The sequence below is a fragment of the Coturnix japonica genome, chromosome Z, assembly GCF_054131305.1.
Source record: "Coturnix japonica strain WE chromosome Z, WE-NBRP24, whole genome shotgun sequence".
NCBI lineage: Eukaryota > Metazoa > Chordata > Aves > Galliformes > Phasianidae > Coturnix > Coturnix japonica.
Window position 1 is genome coordinate 57,262,955 of NC_140702.1, and position 16,432 is coordinate 57,279,386.

A 16,432-nucleotide genomic window follows, 5' to 3' on the forward strand; every position below is an offset into this window, starting at 1 on the left:
CATTCCTACCACTGTGCCACCTTATTTACTGGACTCTACAAAGTAAAGGCTCTTGAGGTCAGGTTGAATAATTGTTGTGCTAATGAATAACTCTAGGTCAGAAAGCAATAGAGGTCAAACAAAAATTAAGTATAAGAAAACCATGTAAACATAAGATACTACTGTGTGTATAAATTGGTAGACAATCTATTGTAGATTGTCTATTCTGAGAATGGCAACTAGTTATAAAATTTTGACTTTTCAGAATTTTGAAGAAGTTCTTTTGTGAAATTAAAGGCTTGGGAGCTCTGAAGAAAAACATGAAAATGGACAGATCGAGTCATAGGCACTGTGTTTACAAAATCAACTAACAGTACAGTGCAGAATAGAAATGTCTTAAGAAAGTCTGAAAAATAAGAGTTAAACCATTCACATTAACAGATCCATATTTACCTTAACAAAGATTGGTATAGGTAACACCTGGTATGCTTGTTAACAGTATTTTAAAAAGTACTCTTAACTCTGCCTTTTAAGTTTGGAGTCCATTTTTGTTGTTGCTAAGTCTACAGTTTAATTAAAGGCCCAAATTACTGATGGAAATTTCTGTGGGTTTTATTTAGTAACTACATGTTCAAGCTCTTGTCTTTGAACTGAATTCAGTTGTTCCTGTTTTGCTGGACAACAAATCCAGTTAAGATGTTGAATTATGCTTAAAAGAAGCTGCTTTTCCAGTATCAGAAGAGGCATGCTCTGTGACTGACCCTCAATCTGAAAAATGCTGTTTCTCCAGCATGGCATTTAACTTGTTTACAAACTGTAATACAAAAGCTAATGCTTGAATAAGACTGAAAGGGATGATTTAGTAACTAATCACCCTGAGAACCTGGATTTCCTGATCAACAGGAGCAGCGTAAGTTGCAGATCTGCCAGAGGCATTTGAAAAGGAATGAGGAATTCTGATGGGTATTAGAATTCTGTGCAAATCCAGAATTTCCAATACAGTAGCTGTATTTCATGTAATTGGGGCTTATACTTTTGATGTGGAAATAATCAGTGTGTTCTGGTCTGTATTGCCATTAAATCTCTCCTTCATTTTCTTTGTTTCTTTATATTTAAGTGCTTTTAAAAAGCATTTTCTTTTTTTTCAGTTTATTTCTTTTTTCCTTTTTGTTCTTTTTTTTTTTTTCTTTTTTTTTTTTTTTTTTTTGGTTTTTCTTTAAGAAAGTGATAGCATAATTTCAGGCAAAATTTTAACAGCAGGAATGCTTGGATCTAAACAAGTCATTATTGATTACTTTTTCCCCACTGCTTCCTTGTGGCCAGGTTTTAACAGCAGGAATTGCTGGAACCAGCTGCAGTCATTATTGATCAGTTTTTTGCAACTGCTTCCTTGTATTTGCTAAGCTTCTTGGAAATGATATCTGTCCTCTTGTATATGTATTTTTTGGTCAGCTCCTAGAAAAGGAGGGGGAAAAAGGTTTCTACTGAAAGTGCAGGTCAAACGGATATTTTACATGTTATTTGTATTTCCCTAACTTGCTGTGAGGTCCAGCCTTATGTAATCAGTCTGTTTATAGAACTGTGAATTGCAGCACTAGGACTGGGCCCAAATGTCCATTTTAAAAAAAGTTTCAGGCATGGTAATTAATGTTCTAGCAAACAGTTAAAATCTTGGTTCATTTTATATACTGTTTTGCTTCTCTCTAAGTCAGTACATCACTGTAAAAACTTCAAGATCTAGGTTTTTATTATTATTATTTTATTACAGCCTTAAATTACAGATTGGCTCATTCTGCTTTTATTCTAAATTTAAATAACCAGGATCCATTAGCACAACTCATATATGGGGAAAATATTGCCAGTTTTACTCAGTTATTGTGAACAAAGTCTGTCTGCAGCTTAGTGGCTGCCCTCCAGGGTACAGGCTGCATCAAATGCTGTTGAGTTTTACAACAGAGTTTATTATTACTTTGTTTACTGTTTGTGTCTATATGAATTTATTCTTCATTTTCTCTATTATTTCTTTTTAATACAGATTAGCAGTCTATTAATTTTAGGGATTTTACTACCTGTCCTTTTCCTAAGGATTCTGGTGACATCAAGTTGAGTACAAGTCAGCAATGCTCTGGCAGCCCTGGGGTGCCATAGGCCCAGCACTTCAGTGGGTGAGGGGATGGGCTATCCACAGGCAGTGGAGGGCAATGGTGAGCTCTGCTCTTTGGTGATGACAAGACCTGACTGAATGGCATAGAGGTGTGCCTGGGGAGGTGCAGGTGAGGGGCTAGGGGCAGGTTCTGCACCAGGGAATGATCAGACCCTGGAACAGACTGCACAGGGCAATGGTCATGACCCCAAGCTGCTGGAATTCAATGAGCACTTGGACACTGTTCTCAAACATGGGGTTGGATTTTGGGTGATCTTGTGTAGAGCTAGGAATCAGTCTCAATGATTCTTCTGGGCTACTTCCAACCCAGGATATTCTGTGATTCTATTCAGTGATTCTGTGCATGAACAAATGGACAAACTGTCATACTAGTAAACAGAATCTGGTCACAGTCCAGTGCCTGTGCGGTGCATAGCTTTTCTCCCTTAGTGCAGTGACTTTTGGTGTGCAGTCAGTTTTACAGTATCACAGTGGCATCACCCAATCTGCTGAATAAAGAACTGCCTGGAAAGCCAGGCCCAGAGAGTGGTGATGAACAAAGCTAACTCCAGCTGGCTATTGTGTTCAGTATTTTTATTGATGACCTCAATGAGGAGATTGAGTGCACTCTTGGTAAATCTGCAGATGACACCAAGCTGGGAGGAACTGTCAGTCTTTCAGGGAGTAGGAAGGCCCCACAGAGGTATCTGGACAGGCTGGATAGCTGGGCTGAGGCCAGTGGGATGAAGTTCAAGAAGACAAGTGCAGGGTCCAGCATATAGGCCACAACAATTCCAAGCAACATTCCAAGCTTGGGACAGAGTGGCTGGAAGAAATTGACCTGAGGGAGTTGCTTTACACTCGGCTGAACATGAACCAGTAGTGTGCCCGTTCTAAAACATTCAGTTTTGTATCAGAATTAGTGTTGCCAGCAGGAGCAGTAAATTGGTTGTCATTCTCTATTCAGCACTGTTGAGGCCTTGAATACTCTGTTCAGTTTTGGGCCTCTCACTACAAGAAAGACATTGAGGCCCTGGAGTGTGTCCAGAGAAGGGCAACAAGGTCAGAGGTCTGGAGCACAAGTCTTGTGAGGAGTGGCTGAAGGAACAGCAGAGCTGAGGCTCAGAAGAGATCTTTTTAATTGCTCTCCACAGTGACCTGAAAGGATGAGATGGGAATTGGACTCTTCTCCCATGAAACTAGCAATAGGACTAGAGGGAATGACCTCAAGTTGCCCAAGGGGAGGTTTGGGTTGGATATTAGGAAAAACATTTACTCAGAAAGAGTCAGGCATTGGTACAGGCTGCCTGGGGAGGCTGTACTAAGAGACATGGTTTAGTGGGAAAATGGTAGTGGTAGGTGGATGGTTGGACTGGATGATCTTGGAAGTCTTTTCCAACCTTAGTGATTCTATGATTCAATCATATTAAATCATCAGAATTCAGACAATCTTTTTTTCCTCCCAGTATATTTTAGGATATGCCTGGAAAGAACTCTTCTCTGGGACAAATTCCTCATTTTCATCTCTTTTTGTTCAAGTCTCCTCTTTTGCTGTCACTCCTTCATGTCTGTCTCAGTGGCATTTTGTCAGCTGATGGATGATGATTCAATTATGCTTGCACAAAAAGAAACATGTCCCACAGCTTAATCAAATCAGGGTAGAAATAATTCTTATCTTTTATCTAAGATCAAACTATAGTTGGTTGAGAGTCTGATAATGCAATTTCCAGTTAACATGCTGGTCAGTGTTATATTCAATGAAAAGATTTCTGGGGCTACTTTTTAGGTTCCAGCAGCCAAAGGCAGAGATTGCATGCAGAGAAAATACTCATCCACCCCAGCTGACGTCCTCTCCACTGAAAGAGGCCTGGAGAGGCACAGCTAAGGAACCTGAATGATGTTAACACTGCTTGGTACTTAACAGATGTCCTATCGAGGGACAGCTGGATTTTGAAATTAAATAAGTCTAATTTGCTAATAGAATAGATTCCTTTGATTGGATATTTTTTATGTTTAACTCTGTATTTTATCTTTTCAGTGCAGAATATATGAATCTGGAATAACTATAGACCAGTATGTTTGCTTTATCTATTCCTACTCCTAAGAATCATATAATGAATCATAGCTTAACTCTTCTGTAAAATGATTTTGCTCTGAATTTATGTTTGGTGAAATGTAAATATATATGGGAGCAATTGTGATAAGATATATTTTTTTCTCATCATGACCTTATGAGGGAAGTCAGAATTCTGGGAGCATAGGCAAGATTTTACAGGGTCACAATTTTACTATCATTATCCTTGATATAAAGATACAGTACTTATAAAAGGTTTACCAAATATATGGTATATTTGCATATGAATACTATATGCAATTATGGAATAGAGCTGGAGAAGAATATCATGGTTCCCAGGAAGCTGTATCTTTGTTTTTATTAATGTTTAAATTATAGAAGAAATAGAACCATGTGTAAATTACAGCAGAGTTCTTGTTACCAAACATCTTCTACACAGTTGGTGCTTCACTGCAGGCAGAAATGCCCTTTGAAAATTATTAGACTGTTCTTGGACTACATATAATCCCAATGTCTGTTTCTGTAATAGTTACTGCTTTAATTTAGTTCTGATTGTAATACTTGCTACAGTTTTCACAGCTGGTCATTTTTCTGCTTCTGTTGTACTGTAATTTCCTATCCCTTTTTGATGCAATACAACAGAATAACTAATTACTGCAAAAATACCTGTAGTTTGAAAATCTCAGCTGAAGCACTAATTATAGTACAACATGTGTGGTCTAAATCTTACTGTTAGAAATTATTTATAACTAGGGTTGTATTTCATTAAAATATCTGCAAAAAGATCTTTTCAAATAACTGAAGGCAATCAGTTCACCTGGTGATACATATAAGAATTCTAGAATGTTTCTGGAGGAAAGGTGCATTTACGTCAGGCTTTTTTACCTTAAAGCATCCAAATCTTTTTGTACGCACTGTTTTGGTAATTGATTTCAGAACTGATACAACTGTCCATTTTACGATGAGCACAAATGTGTTTGGATCGAATATATCCCCATAAATATCTTTAGTATCTTTACATGTTTCTGTTTCGCTAAAATCAGAATCCATCTTGGTGACCACTCTTGTCAGAGAAGACGAGACCATGTTCCTCTTAAAAGTTTGAGTTTGAAATTACAAAGAGTTCATTAGAATTGCTAAATATGGTTATACATATGCTAAACACAACTCTCAACCAGTCTGAGCTAAAAAAGAAAAGAGATTGGGGCCAAATTACAAAGCAATTTAGCTGAAATCTACTGTAATTATTCCACTTTGTGTCAGAACTCCCCATGACATTTTTAACATCTACTTACAGCTCTCTCTTTATAATTTACTGTTTTACACTGGAACAACATAAAGTTCATGGTTGGCTGATGTGTGTTGCATTATGTCAGCTTGTGAGATGTTTTCAGGATAAACATTTCTTTGTCAGAGTGACCTGTGCTCCTTTGAGTTATATTTCTTTCATCAAATACGATGTCAAAAAACTCACCATACCAAATTATATAGTAGATTACATTCTTGTTTCTTTTTAGCATCTTTAACCTTTTTTTTTTTTTTTTCTTGATGAGATTCTCACAGTTCTTCTGCTTTATCTGAGAAGTGCATCTTGGTTTGATGGCACTTATCTTTCTTTGTGACTTCAGTACAATTTAAAGATTCCCCAAATTAACAGACAAATCCTATGTAGGGATTGATAAAACTAGCAGCATATTAGTGACTGATATCTTTGTGTTAATTTTCCCACAACTAATATGAAGTAATTTCAAGGCAGGTAATAGCAGATTTTCTGGAGTTCCGTAAAAGCTGATAAATAAAGATCTACTTTGAAAGAGCTAAAGAAGATAATTAGTATAAAAGGTTTAGGGACACCTTCCTGGTCTTCTGTGTATCACCTTTGTTTCAAAAGCTGTCTGGACAGAGTGGTGGACTCCCATTCTGTAAAAAGCCCTTTCAGTTCCTGATGGCTGACATTACCTGTCCTGTGCTATCTGTCCTTTGTCCATCTTTCCTTTTAACACAATGACTTTAGACAGGCTCAGCTGACTGTGTGGAAGACACCAGGAGAACTCACCTGGCACATGACATTAATGATTCTGGCTAGCTGACCACACTGTGTAATACCACTGCAGAAGTAAATTACTAATTACAAGTATCTGAACAAAGAGAAAGAAAAAGTGAAAGCAGGAAATGCTGGAAATGATGGGAAACTCAACAATCTGACTTACAGCCACATATTAAGGAAGTTTGGTGGTGACAGATTTTTGGAGTGCAAAGGACCTGAATGGAAGAAAGGAGAGTTTGATGAAGGCTGTCCTGTAAACACAGATCTTTTTTTAACACAGCCCTAAAATCATTAAGTATCTTCCTAATATATTATATACCAAGACTTACCAGAATTAATTCAGGTAACTTTGATGTTTGCCCTAAAAGAAAATGATTCTCTGAAAGTCACTGATGCTCCTTCTATATCTCAGCATCCTGACACAGACATTGAATGAGATGATACAGAATTTACCCAGAGAGTTCACTTCACAAGGAAACTTCAAAAAATATCTCAATGGGATTGAATTTGAACCATGCCTGAACTTTTGCAAAAATAGCACATTTGCAATCTTTTGCCTAAAATGGGTAGAATGTGACTTGTTCTGTGATACAAAATGTATTTTTTTTAAACTGAAATTTAAAATAATCTTGTGTAAAAAGCTCGAATTAATAGTAATATAGTAATTCTGCAGACCATCTGTGAACCTAATATTCTGCACAGAAAAAAAAATAAAATTATTTTAATCTTAGAAAAGTTTGAAAGTTCATTAATATTTAATAAGAACATTCCTGTAGACTTAAACACATGGATTTATCACAGGGAAAAGCAGAGGTGAAGAGACAATTTCTGCCAAGTGTGCTTAGTTTGTGGCTTATGAATGTCCTTTGAACTACTAATGCAAACTTCTATCTGAATGAGTTGCAAAACTCTGCTCCTAAAAAAAAACCTGCCAGAACAAAAATCTGTTAAGCTTGATGTTGCCATGAGGATAGAATTATGTTCATAGCTCTTAATAGCTGAGGTACCGTTTGCTAATCAGTCGATGAGGATTTGCATAATCTTATAACATGATGATGGCGTTGTGCAAATTTGTGCAGCGCAATGAGCTGCTGACATAGAGTTATGATCAAAATGGCTGGCCAAAATTCTCTGTATCCATGGAGTTCACCCTCATCCTGACTAATAAGGGCAAGTTAATTAACTGTGAGTCATGAATACTAATAGAGAAAACTGTCTTCAAGGTGCAGAATAGGATATAATGACAAAGGAGAGTTTAATCTGAAGGCTTCTTGCTCATATTTTGTGAATTATACAAAGATAAGTATCTTATGTGAATTATATTAGATAAGTATCTAATCAAAGTATAGAAGTGGGAAGAGGCAGAAGGTAGTGTCATCCCAGTATATGTAGGTGATAGTCTGCTTGTGTCTTAACAGCCAGCTTAGTTTCTGAATGTATATCTTAGACCACTGTTTTTTACCTTCACTGAAAGGCAAACACCTTTCAAAAATGATGAGAAACCAGGCAAGATATAAAAGCTTTGGCACAACAGTAAAATAAATAAAGAAATAACAACATATTTGTCTCAGGTCAGGCACACAACCATTTTTCGGCCACCAGTTGCTTTGTGGGTTGAAGAGCCAGTTTTCAAACAGTCAGACTGTAAATATCAAATAGCAGTCACCAAAGCAGAGATTAGGACTATTTATTGTCTCCATCTGTGCATGAAACAGCTCTGCCTCTTAGATAGCAATTACGCATAACTCGTGTGTCATTAGGACTGAGTCTGCTGCAAACCTTCCTTATGCCACTGTATGTACTATGGACACTGGCTAACTTCATAGTTGCCAAGTACACTCCTGGATGATAAGGAGACTTGCTGGCAAGTCTGAAAATATCCAACAGTGTGCTTACGTGTCAAATTTCTAAGATTTCTGTTTTTTGAAACATTATTATTGATAAAGCTTGTGTGTTCCTTTCATTCAAAAGCAGATTGCTCTGACCCCTTCAAGCTTCCCAGAAATCAGTGCTAGATGTTAGTGTTCCTGGATTAGCTTGTTAATTCAGCTGTTGTTCTTGTACAGTCACAGATTCCACGAGCAGAGGCTTTAAAAAGCAAATATGAGAAGACTAGGAATATCGTTTTCCTTCCACAGTGATAATAGCTGCCTGTAGAACAAAGATTATTATCAAAGCTTTGCTGGTCTTTTTTTAATATATAACATTTTATTTCAGCATGGTTCTCCATGGTCTTAATTTTTATTTTTATTTTAAGTATGAGGAAATTTCTACAGCCTGACTTACAAGTAATTAAATGTTACGCTAAAAATATGAAAGTATTCAACTGATCTTTCCCTGGATACAGTTACAGGCTAGATTGATATTTGCCTTGTAATTTTATTCAGAAAAAAATACTTGCATTATTATATGAGTAGCAAATTAGAGTATTTTGTTGATTCTTGATTTCCACCATATGTTTTTGGGGCTAAATTTTAAGTTTGGCTCTGCAACCCTCTCCTTAAAATATAAGAAAATATATTCTAAAACTAAAACCTGAGCCTTCCTAGAAAGAAAAGTGCTTTGTAGTCCATAACATGAAGCTTGTTTAAAGTACAAAGGGGTACTTGAATCAAATTAATCTCTTTTATTTTTTGAAGAAAATGCTGGGACTCACTGATTTCCCAGTGGTAAGGAAATACAGAAACATGCTACTAATATGGCAGGGAGACTCAAAATGTGACTCCAGAACAAATGGCAGCTGTGCTGAGCTACAAACAAGGCAGTGGTTCTTTTGTAAGCTATGTGTTTTAGGAAGGGGTGGTAGCTGGAATGCAGAGAATAGATTTTTTTCTGTGGAACTTAAAAATAAAGAAAAAAATAAAATAAGGAACAGGAAAGAAGGAAAATAGGAAATCTGAACAGATAGGGACTTCAGGCACAGTTACCAGCTGCAGAGATGTTGTGAGAGAAAGCAAATCTAACAGAGTTCTTACAACTGCGGCTTGGGTTTTCTGGGAGCCAAGCCATTCCTTTAGAAGAAATTCTGCCACACCTTCCACCACCAGGAGAAACTCCCTGTAGCCCTTTTGCTGTGTACATTTGGGATATTGCCTCTTTCCTCAGCTCTGGATCCAGTTATTTCCAGCTGGCACTGCCATGCTTCCATAGCCTTCCTATATGATGAATGACCTGCCAACTCTGATTTTAGGGTGAGTTATAGGGACTAGCATACAGATCTATGTATGTGTACAGGCAGACCAAATAGCTGTTTTTTAAAGTTCCAAATAGTTTTGTTTGTTTGTTTGTTTTGGTTGTTTTTGTTGTTGTTGCTGTTTTGTTTTGTTTTTTAATATATACATATTTAGATAGATACAAACATACACACATATTTATATAAAAGCAGAATTCCAGAGAAACCAAGGCCATTAGAAGTCTGGAAGGAGATGCTGAGAGGAGACAGATACACAATCAAGAGTTGAATTGGCAGTACACAGTGCTATATTTTCTTTGCATACTTTAGCTAAATAAACAGGTTTGAAACATTTTCCATTCGTATCAGTAAGTGTTCATATATGCCCTTCTCCATGTCCAATGGTTACTTTTGGAAGTGCTGTTTCCCGGAAAGTGATTGTTCCTAGAACAGTTGCTCATTTTACTGTAATACTTCTCCTCTCTTTTCTCATTCTTTGTGCCCAGTTCAGTTATTTCTCTACTGTAGACCTGCAGCTACATTTCCTGGGTGGCTGGCAGCAGGCTTCGGATGGGTTTGCATCTGTCCATACCCAGAGGAAGATGATTTTTTCAGAGTCTGTCCCTCTCTGAAAAATGTACATACTGATTTTGTGTTTGTCATATTTCCCATTTTATACTTTATTCTTTGTGCTCATAGAGATCCCTGAGGAAAGATCAGAGATGTATCTTTTGAGCTGCACAGAAAAGAGCCAGTTTAGATTTTCATTCACTTACTGCCTCAAGTCCTTTCATGTAAAAACATAAGAAAAGAGGGAAACATACTGTCTCTTTGATGGAATATATAAATAACCACTGGGAAGCAACAGCAGGAAAGAAACATGAAACTCATAAAGCATCTGCAGTTCTTGATCGCCCTGCCAGTTTTAAGTTCACAGAAAATATTGACCTGTAAAGTGAGAATTCACCCAATTCACATTTCTAATTTTATCTTCCTGTTTGCCTCTCTTCAAATGCTGCTGATGTGCACCAGAGATATAGATGCTGTTGAAGAACTCTCCCAGTTTTTCCAATATTCTGGCATAATCATAGAATCATAGAAAGGCCTGGATTGAAAAGGACCATAATGATCATCTAGTTTCAAGCCCCCTGCTATGTACAGGGTCACCAACCACCAGACCAGGCTTCTCAGAGCTGCATCTAGCCTGGCCTTTATTGCCTTCATGGATGGGGCATCCACAGTCTCACTGGGCAACCTGTTCCAGTGTGTCACCACCCTCTGGAAAATTTCCTCCAAATGTCTACCCTAAACCTCTCCTGTCTCAGTATGCTTCCATCAAGTACTGGAAAGTCACAATGAGGTCTCCCCAGAGCCTTCTCTTCTCCAAAATAAATAAGCCTCGTTCCCTTTCCTCATAGGAGAGGTGCTCCAGCCCACTGATCATCTTAGTGGCCTTCCTCTGGAACTGCTCTAAGAGCTACATTTCCTTCCTGTGCTGGGGGCCCCAGGCCTGGACACAGTACTACAGATGAGGCTGCACAAGATCTGAACAGAGGAGGACAATCACATCCCTCTCCCTGTTGGCCACCCCTATTTTAATGCAGACCAGGGCATGGTTGGCCTTCCAGGCTGCAGGCGCATGCTGCTGGCTTATGTCCAGTTTCTTGTCCAGCAGGACCCCCAAGTACTTCCCTGCAGGGCTGCTCTCAAAGAGATCTTCCTCCAGTTTGTATAAATACCTGCGATTACTCTGATGTATGTAAAACTTACAATGTGGGAAAGTGAATCTAAAATGACACTTGTACACACAATACAGTGCTGAAATACAGAGGCATAGAGTCACTCTAGTGTGCTGTAAAATCAGGTTGTATTTTCCAGACTGAATTCCATAATGACAAACTCATTAAAATTTCTTGCTGCCAAATGCTGTTTGCTTTCACCTTTGGAACTGTCTGCATTAATAACGAGTAGCTCCACTTAGAAGTTATTTACATAAACTATTCTTCATGTCAGCAGTGCAGTGCTAGTCAAGGGATAGAGTGCACACACTCAGCAAATTAATTCAGAAAGGGACAGATTTAATGCATTGCCCAATATCATTGGTATAATTGAGGTATATATTCTAATGTGGCACACATTCTGGATGACATCTGCCTTAGCAGGCCTTGGCAGTAAGGGGGATTTACTTCTGCTAAGTTAGTTCTGCTAACTCTATATTGGAAGCCTAAATGGTCACTATTTTCAAAATATTTATAAAAAAACAAGGTTTCTGTGTTTTGTGTTTTGATACTTTCTAGCCCCATAAATGCTTATCTTCATGTGCAGAACAGGTTATTTCTTCTGTGCCTGCTAGGCTGCTGTCTCTATGTGTTTCTGCTTGCTCAGAGGAGTATTACATTATAGCTCTCCACACCTTTGCAACCCATTGCTGTCAGCAGCAAGTGCATTTTCCATACTCTAAAGCTTCCAACATTATGACAGTTAGATAGTAGTAATAAGTATCTGTAGGAAATTTACCAGTTATTCAAGACTAGCTTCCAGGAACAAACACATGACAAAAACCTTGTAAATGAAGTTACCGTAAAAATGACTGATGTATGTTCCCCCTTAAGCTTTATTATATTGTCAGATTCACAGTTTTAATTCCAGTTATCAGCCAAGGTAATCTAGAATTATCTTGCTCCCGATGCTGTTTGATACATATATGGGAGAGGACAGGCAGCCAAATATGTTCCAAATTGGTATCTTCACCATGAGCCAGAAACAGGTATTTTGTCCACAGCCTATACCTCCGCCAGTCCTCCTTTGCTGCCTACAGAGACATATGTCTTTACTTATGGAAGATCTTTGCTGATTACTTTGTCTGTCTGCTGGTTATTTTGGCAGGGGAGTTAGGGATTTGGGGGGGGGGGGGGAGTTGTAATGCTGTCTATGTTAACAAATGGAGATTGTGAAGAGCTGCCTTCAAGAAACAGCCATGATCATGTCAAAAGCTTGTAGGTAAAAAAATTAAGGATCAGACCAATATAGAGCATCTGGTAGTCAGGGTCTACTTTTTTTTTTTTTTTTTTTTTTTTTTTTTTTTTTTTTTAATGAAAAGTGACATTTTTCCTGCTAATAATATTTTTACTTGAAATTTCAGTGGTAATTTTCCTCTTATTTACAGAGCCTGATCTACTGAGAGAGAACTGACCTCTGTGTATTAGAATGTATACAGGCATAGTGGAGTAACACCAGAATATTTGTAGCAGTACAGATATCCTCCCTCTGGACCTCACCTGGAGAAGTGTCAGCCAGCTCAGAACATAAGCAGGAGAAGTTTAAGCCTGTCTGATGTTTCCTGGGCAGGCAGAGCCATGTGGCTTCTTAGTGTCTAACTTCTCTTTTAGCCTCAGAGCACTGAAACTGCATCAAGGAAGTAGCAACCATAAACCAGAATGTACTGAATACATGCATTTTAGCCATGTCCTTGTTTGGTTTCAGCAACTGTCTTATTATATTTGTTATTCAGTAAGTGGTTTCTGCTATATGTAGAATCATCTTTTTTACTTTGTTGTATTACAGAATGCACAACATGTACATAAAGAATGCCTGATTATTTTTCAGTACAACTGACACAAGGAACACAAGAAACCTTTTCAGAAAACAGTCCAAATAAAACATCATTTACCTCAAGTTATATCTCTTTTTCAGCAGGAAGACAAATAAAATAAATCTGTTCATATTTTAAACTAATTCTTATCCACCCACAATATCTGAAGTAATGGAATTATGATTCAAAGTCTGCTAAAAAAAAAAAAAAAAAAAAAAGATATCCAGCTGATCTATTAGAGTGTTAGAGGGCAGCGCTGAAATGTTGTATATGGTTCATCAAAAGCTTCTAATGTTCATAGATAAAAACATTAATTAGGTTTGTTGGAACAGGATATAGTTACGCTCTTCCTGTAATTTAGCTATTGCTATTGTCTCACAGTCTCAGTACAGACTCGATACAGGTAGCTACGCTGGACACTGCATGTAAATGCAGTAACAAATACTCCGTAATGGAAATAAGTAAAGCAGGAAGTAGGAGAAAGAAAAACTTTTATTCCTTACTTTGCAGAGATACAGAGAATGAGGGAAAAAACTGGTCTGTAGTAAGGGACTTGTAGCCGTCTTTCATTTGCCAGATGTCATTCTTATTTTAGAAGGACAATATTTCAGCCTATATCTCTGTTTGTGCTAAAGTTGGCATGAACTCTGGTATTTTAAAATCATACGAACAACACAGCTGAACACTGGCTTTTAGCCAGGATATCCACAGACTTGATTCAAGAACCATACTCATCTTACAGTGAAAATCTTAGGGCTGCGGATTTGCCACAGCTCTTTCTTCAGAGCATGAGACCTTACCCTATCAAAATGGGAGGCTTTGAGGCAGGAGCAGGACACAAGGTTCTCATTCAAAATACATTGCACAATATAGAGCAACGAATAGCCTCTGTTATAAGCCATTGTTTCACCATTGTCCCTGTGTTGCAGAATGGATATGTTCCTCTTATGATGATCCAGAGCAGAATATTCCTTTTTGTTGTTATTCTCATTTTTTCTCTCCTTTCAGTTAATTTTATGAATAGGATTGCAGAGTTGTACAATGACCACTGCTAGCTTTCTTCCTTATTAAAAAATAGAAACAAAAACAATTTGTCAATTTACCTGCAGTATGTAAAAAAAAGTTTTTTCATTACTGTTTCAGGACACAGCAGGTCAGGAGAGATACAGAACAATTACCACGGCTTACTATCGAGGCGCAATGGGTTTCATTTTAATGTATGACATCACAAATGAAGAATCCTTCAATGCTGTGCAGGATTGGTGAGTAAAACTTGGAAATTATATTAGCCATCAGAGGTAATGTGTGATATCACTTAACTCTTGCGGTATTATCTTGGAAAATTTATTTCCAGTTATAGTGCCTATGTCCAAAGGCAGGATTTTTGATTTTTTGGAGTGACAACAAATACTTTAAAATGCTTTGCATATGATTCATAGCAACCATTGTACTTTGTGTGATGTGAGTGAATGTGGACTGTTCCACTAAAATGAGCAACTTGATGAGTGGCTTCTAACTTACCAGAAAGCATTACTGTATCTCAGTGAAAGAAATGGAATGCTATGAGTGGGGCTGTCTTTTAATATTTTTATGTTGCTTTTAACCTTAATGGGTTAGATGACACATTCATGTGGCTCAAGTGTAAAAAAAATTGGAGAAAGCTTTCATCAGAGCTATAGAACTTAAAATGGATGGCTATATTATCACATATTTTGTGAATGTCAAAATGTTTCCATAACAGTGTGTCATTTTAACCAGACCTGGACAAATGAGGATCCAAAAAAAATGTAAGGTTTTTGAAGAACAGCTGACCCAAAAGGAAAGCTAGAATTGGTCTCAGCTGTGTCATATCCTTCAAGAGGTATTTTCATACCTACAAGCCTTCTAGCAATACCCTGGGTGATATGTCTAGCATTTGTCTTATGTGCTCTGTCTTGCATTTTGTCCCCATGGGATAATTGTGTTTGAGGGCAGATTTCATTCAGAGTTTGTGTGATTTGTTCAGTACATTTCTTCTTAGCGTTTTTTGTTAAGATTTGTACTACTGTGTATTTTTTTTTTTTTCCACAGCAGACCAGTTCAGAAAAACATTTTACACTTGAAGTAAAAGGCAGTGATGTTGTGATGGCAGTTTGTAATGAGTATGGTTGGCCACCCTTAGTTCTGGACAATAAATGTTTTTCTCTCTTTCAGGCTTTTTAGCTTGTTGAGGCAGAAAAAGCCACTAAACCCATGGAGCACATTTCATCTCCACACGTGGAGATTTTCTCAGACTGTGTATGCTAAAGCTGTACATTCGACACTTGGAAATGAGAGCTGGGAGGCTTAGCTTGATTCTGCTCTGCAAGAAATAGGATCTTGTGTTGCCTAACTGGTCTCAGGACTAGTGATGTAGTCAGTCATCCAGGGAGAAGGACAGCTCCAGAATGTGTCCCCCTTCTTCACACAGCTCCACACTGAACTGCCCTTATAAAAGATAAATCTCTATTTTCTAGAGAAACAGCACGCTTTCATGTTTAGTACAGACTGGATTACTAGCTTTTGGACAAAAGAGTTTATCTGAGTGAAGTGCTCCAGTGCTAGCATTGGAGATGGATTTTTATACTGCAATTTGTTATGACAAGGGGACGTTCTGAGTCTTTTGTACCAGTTGGCAGTATCATACTGAAGGCTTGCTGTTCAGAGTTGCAAGTACTGCTCTATTCAACAGCATGGGACAGAATCTCCTACCTATACAGAAGCAATTGAAAGCTTTATTTGAAGGTTCTGCTCTGAAAGCTTAGGGAAAACAAGATAAAGGATTATACCTCCTCAACCACTGAGCCTGCGGTTGTGGCAACCAGCTTGCTGGGCCTGACAACTGAAGATTTTCCTTCAGGAAAGGAAGGGTCTGCTGCCCTTTGTTCATAGGCTGCTTCCATTCAAGCCCTGGGTTAACTGGGTGACAGCGGCTGTGAGAGGCCAGCTGTAATCTACAAATCTCATTGCTCCAATCTGTGGGCAAGCCAGATGGCATGCCATGTATTGTCTAGTCTATTCTGATACAAAGATTTATTTATAGCAACAGTAAATATGACTACTTATTATTAATTTTTCACCAGCTGTTTGTTTTCCAACCTCTTAGATCTAATATCATTGCCATTTCTTCTCCCCTGGTGAAGAACAGCTAGGCTTCATAACAATTAAAACAAAAATCTCTGTTAAATTGAAATAAACATTATATTTAAAACCTATGGATCTTTTAGGTCTGCTAAGTTCAATCTCCCACACTTTTTATCTAGAAGATTTACAAACAGTTGTAGAAACTTGGGGATGGGGGACTGCATGATTATATGCCTAGAGCTACTGAGTAGTTGTCTGCATGATGAAAGGAATGACAGACAGGCAGTCCTGCCTCAATTGTCAGGATGAGACACAGATTTGCT

At 37.9% G+C, this 16,432-nt stretch overlaps 1 protein-coding gene across 1 annotated transcript in view; it reads left to right on the forward strand.

Moving 5' to 3' along the window:
• RAB3C (RAB3C, member RAS oncogene family) overlaps positions 1-16,432 on the forward strand; it is a 133,445-nt gene that overhangs the window by 39,337 nt on the left and 77,676 nt on the right. The window contains exon 3 of the mRNA XM_015848775.3: positions 14,151-14,269. Coding sequence (XP_015704261.1) covers positions 14,151-14,269 — 119 coding nt within the window. The remainder of the gene's footprint in view (positions 1-14,150; positions 14,270-16,432) is intronic.